Source organism: Rattus rattus, chromosome 10, assembly GCF_011064425.1.
Source record: "Rattus rattus isolate New Zealand chromosome 10, Rrattus_CSIRO_v1, whole genome shotgun sequence".
Classification (NCBI taxonomy): domain Eukaryota; kingdom Metazoa; phylum Chordata; class Mammalia; order Rodentia; family Muridae; genus Rattus; species Rattus rattus.
In genome coordinates this window covers 84828543-84833997 of record NC_046163.1, presented here as the reverse complement: position 1 = coordinate 84833997, position 5455 = coordinate 84828543, and the positions used below count along the sequence as shown (strand labels likewise).

The 5455-nt window shown below is 37.3% G+C and overlaps 1 protein-coding gene across 1 annotated transcript; it reads left to right on the top strand.

Annotated features, from left to right (window-relative positions):
- Window positions 1-801: 801 nt before the first annotated feature.
- Window positions 802-1107, top strand: LOC116911309 (60S ribosomal protein L37-like). The gene has a single exon (XM_032915224.1). The coding sequence runs from the start codon at window positions 802-804 to the stop codon at window positions 1093-1095; it is 294 nt and encodes a 97-aa protein (XP_032771115.1). The 3' UTR covers window positions 1096-1107.
- The last annotated feature ends 4348 nt before the right edge of the window (window positions 1108-5455 follow it).

Below are 5455 nucleotides of genomic sequence, written 5' to 3'. Positions count from 1 at the left end.
CCCAGCTCCAAAAAAAAAAAAGAACATAAATGGAAAAATAAATAAAAATTAATGGTTGGTCAGCATGATATTCGGAAATATGGTGCTACTGTAACTTCTTTCTCATTTACTCCTCATGTATTCTGACCTTGAAATCCTATTTGAAAGTATTGATATTCTGATCCTGAATAGTCTTTTGTGATGGACTTAATAAATAGAATGTGGCAGGATTCGTGTTACATGGAATTCTAAATCTAAATCAGAAGTTAGCATCTACTTCTCTTTTACTTCCTAATGAGTTCTGTTTTTGGAATACAACTGTTATGGTTTGAACACACTCAAGCGGGTCACAGGCTTTATCCTAATGCTCCAGTTCAAGTCCATATACTTTCCCACTATGTGATTACTGAGTTGCCTCACCCAATGCTGTATGGTAAATAGGTGTGCCATTTCAGCTTGAGCCCCCTCCAATGTTCAGATTTATGAGAAGAATATATTGGTATAAACTAGTGATATAAGTGTTATGAAGTAATAAATAATCCCCTGTTTTAAAAATAAATTGGTCAATTCCATATAGCATTAAACGTTTCTAATGTACAAACATTATCAGAAGGCATTTAGGATGTCTTCTCAGATCAGTTGGGAATTTTTCAATATTGAAATTCTCAATCTGGAAATTCCTCCCAGACATGTAAATAGGGTTATATTGAAGGTGATTCTAGTATGTGTTATGTTGACAATCAATATTAACTATCATTCCTCGTGAACTTTGAAATCATATTTGGCTCTTCCAGTCTCTTTGAACTGGTTGATAGAAGCAAGATGACGAAAGGAACGTCATCCTTTGGAAATCATTGCAATAAGACACACACACTGTGCTGCTACTATGGCTCCAAGGCCTACCACCTTCAGAAGTCGACCTGTGGCAAATGTGGCTACCCTACCAAGCGCAAGAGAAAGAATAACTGGAGTGCCAAGGCTAAGAGGCAAAACACTACCAGGTCTGTTCAGAAGAGGCACCTAAAGATTGTCTACCGAAGATTCAGACATGGATTCCGTGAAGGAACAACACCTAAATCCAAGAGGGTAGCTGTTGTAGCATCCAGTTCATCTTGAGGATTTCAATAGGTCTGAAAATAAATGTTCTGGTTTCAATAAAATAAAATAAAATAAAATAAAATAAAATCATGTTTGTTAGGTTTTTGGATTATAGCTCAGTGCTTTTACCATCTACATTATTTCCTCTTACATTTTACAATCTTGGTATTTTTCATTGTGATGCAATGTCCCTATATCTTTGAGATGTTGCTTTCATTTCTTAGCTATGTGGTAGAAGTCTTTCTATTTTATTCTGTTCTTCAGCTTTGATAGAACTTATTAAAGGTAGAAAAGCTTTCCTGAACAATAGCAAAAATATTTAAATGACATTCTTTCACAGTAAGGCAATGCAATTAAGGTTATTTAAATTTTTCTAGTTATTTTAGTGTACATTATTAAAGGGCATAATATTTTAGTTACACTCTAGTCACAAAATATCTGGTAAAAGAACTTTCGGGAAGGAAAGTAGTTTTTCTTGGGAAGGCTTGGAGAAAGCAGAGCAAGGACATGATAAGATTTCATCCACATTCAGGAAGCAGAGGTTAATCCAGGTGCCCCAACTGGATTAATTAATAATTGTTTTATTCAGTCAATGGCTATAGTCCACAGACTTGAGTTACTTACATTAAGCACAAGTCTTTCTAGTTTACTTTCTTAATCTACAAACTCTTCTAAGATATATCAAGAAGGTTATATACTAGATTCTATATCCTGGTAAATTGACAGTTAATCAGGATGCCTGGTGAAATTTAAAATTACATCTGTTGATGGTCAGGATTATAGTTCAGTGGTACAATGCTTAACTTTGATTTATTTTCATGTACTGCAATGTAAACAATACAAAAATAATTTCTTCATACTCAAATCACAAAAATCCTAATATTAATTTTCAAAACACATTATAGTTTTTGAAATGAAAGATTTATCACTCCATACAAATAGATTACCAAGTACCTCCACTTCCTAATGTTATGAGAAAACTAAAATTTCAGGGTCGGAGAAATAACTTTGGTTCAGTGTACTTGCTGCCTTTGTAGAGGACCTGGATTTGGTTTTCAGAAGCCATCTAACAACAAATTGTCTGAACTCCATTTGCATAGGATCCAATGTTTCCTTCTGGCCTCCATGGACATTATACATTTGTGATGGAAGGCATACAACCTGGCAATATACATTACAAGAAAACAATATCTTTCCTTCCTCCCTCCCTTCCTCCCTCCCACCCTCACTCCCTTCCTTCCTTCCTTCATTCCTTCCTTCCTTCTTGTTATACACACACTCTCTCTCTCTTCTTAGCTCTAGCTATCCTAGAACTGAATATCGAGACCAGGCTGGCCTCAGACTCACAGAGATCTCCCTCCTTCTGCATTCCCTGTGCTGGAAATAATTATGTGTCACCATAATTATTATATCTCAACCAGCTTTAAATCTTAAAGTAAAAAAGAAGAAGGAGGAGGAGGAGGAGGAGGAGGAGGAGGAGGAGGAGGAGGAGGAGGAGGAGGAGGAGGAGGAGGAGGGGGGAGGAGGAGGAGGAGGGGAGGAGGAGGAGGGGGAGGAGGAGGAGGGGGAGGAGGAGGAGGAGGAGGAAACAAGTTTCATTTTGTTTCATAAAAGCATCTTGGAGGTTGAGAGGAAGAGATGTAACTATCATCAGCATTTAGTGTTCCTAGGAGATTTCTCTAGGTATTTGATCTGATTAGGGGAATGATGTGGCAGAAGTTGTACATCAAATATCAATGTAATAGCAGATATTCTTTGATATTTAATTATCTACCCTCTGTTTCTATTCATCCAAAGCAAATATCTGAGGGTCCTACACCTAACTTCAATGACACAGTCATTATAGATTCCCTTATGCTAATTTCTGGGTTTTGGTTTGTATGTTTGTTTTTCAGAGATAGTTATTTAATTTGGATTTCTAACTTATGAAATATGGTCTATCCATTGGTTAGAGTTTACAAATAATAATTTAAGATTATTTAAAATTTTGTGAAAATGTTATAATAGAAGTTTGACTGAACTCTGCAGTAATACTGTCAGTGGTCCCAGAACACAAATTATTATCAGAAAAAATGATAGTGGCTTAAATACATAACTAGCAGATGCTAAAGCATGCTAAAATTTTGTCCTGGTGCAGTTTGCAGCTCATTATATTTATATGTGAGAAAAGGGAATTATAATGGAAATAAGTTTTAGTTACCATTCCGGAAGAGTTTCAATGATACTAGTTTAATGAAAAGGTTCCTTTTGAAAACTATTAAAATTTTAAAAGGGAATTCACTGCTAATAAACTATAATAATGGCCTTCAATGTTTTATAACAGAAAAATGGCTTTAGAAGAACAGAAGGAGTGCCATTTTAGTGACATCTATTATGAATTTATGTCCATTCATAGTTGTAAAAATTTTAATTGTAACAGTGGCCCTAGAGCTTTATGAGGCTCATTCTCTCTCTTCCTCCCAACCTCCCTACACACACACACACACACACACACACACACACACACACACACACACACACACACACATTTTCCCCTTGAGTTCAGTTAGTCTTGCCCACATATGAACAGATATCATTTAACTGAGGGGCACAGACAGTCTACCAGTAGCCATTCCTCAAAGAAAAATCACTATCCCTCCCCAACAACCTTCAACTACCAACAGCTCCTCAATCATATATCAGGTCTTGGTAGTCCTTCTTTTCTCCATGCTGGAATTTTGGAATGGCTTGATCTTATGTACACCTTGTTCAGCTAACCACATATGCTATGAACTGATAAATGGAGCAGCCACAGAAGACAGCATTTCATAGCACACTATCCTATCCTCTTGCTTTTTAAAGTCTTTCTACCCCTACCCCTGTGATGTTCTCATCTATAACTAAGCACTCAGTGCCAAGTATTTTTAGCATAATTATTATTATTAAAGCCATGCTTTATTTCTTGTTTGTTTCTTTGTTTATAACATTTCCCGTACCATGCATTGGTTCCAACCTAGATAGAATATTCCAAATCTAGGTAAACTAGCAGCAAAGAAATGTAGTGGCTATTTAAAGATCGATTGCTATGGTCTACAAGCCAAGTATGTGGTGGCTTAAGGAATAATGTGCTATTTCTTACAGTTACCATGGTAACAAGGTCAAATACAATAGCATGCATTGTTGTGGGTTCTTTTTAGGGCTATCTCACCAATATCTCAAAGGGAGATATCGCATGCCTGGAACTGAGACTTTCATTTATTTACCCATGTTTTCTGAAAATAACACTATTCTCTTTTTTATTGGATATTTTATATCATTATATATGAAATTCCATGCCCTGTCTGTCCTTTCCTATCACCCCTTGCCCAGTTCCTTTGAAGATGCTCACCCCCATTCACCTGCTCCTACCTTCCCACCCTGATATTCCCCTACACTGGGAAAATGAGCCTACACAGGACCAAGGGCTTCTCTTCCTATTGCTGCCAGATAATGCCATTCTCTGCTATTAAAGCCATGAGTCTCTCCATGTGTACCCATTGGTTGGTGGTTTAGTCCTGGGGAGATCTAGAATGTTGGTTGATATTGTTGCTCTTCCTATGGGGTTGCAAAGCCCTTTAGCTCCTTCAGTTCTCTTTCTTACTTGTCCCCTGTGCTCTGTCTGATGTTTAGCTGTAAGCATATTCATATGTATCAATAAAGCTCTGGCAGATCCTCTTAGGAGACATTCATATCTGGCTCTTGTAAGCAAACATATCTTGGCATCAGCAATAGTGACTGGGTTTGGTGGCTGTATATCAGATGTATCCAAGACAGGGCAGTTTCTGGATAGCCTTTCCTTAAGTCTCTGCTCCACTGTTTGTCCCTGTATTTCCTCCTGTGAGTATTTTGTTCTCCATTCTAAGAAAGAGTGAAGCAACCACATTTTGGTTTTCCTTCCTCGAGTTTCTCATGTCTGTGGATTATTTCTTTGGTATTCCGAGCATTTGGGCTAAGGTCCACTTATCAGTGAGGACATACCGTGAGTGTTCTTTTGTGACTGAGTTATTGAACTCAGGATGAGATTTTCTTGTTTCATCCATTTGCCTAAGAATTACATGAAGTCATTGATTTTAATAGGTGAGTAGCATTCTACTGAGTAAATGTACATTTTCTGCATCCATTCCTCTGTTGAAGGACATCTGCTTCTTTCCGACTTCTGGCTATTATAAATAAAGCTGCTATGAACATAGTGGAGCATGTGTCCTTGTTAATATTAGAGCATCTTTTGGGTATTTGCCCAGGAGTGGTATATCTGGGTCACTAGGTTATACTGTGTCCAATTTTCTGAGGAACCACCAAACTGATTTCCAGACATTGTACCAGCTTACAATTCCACCAACAATGGAAAAATGTTCCTCTT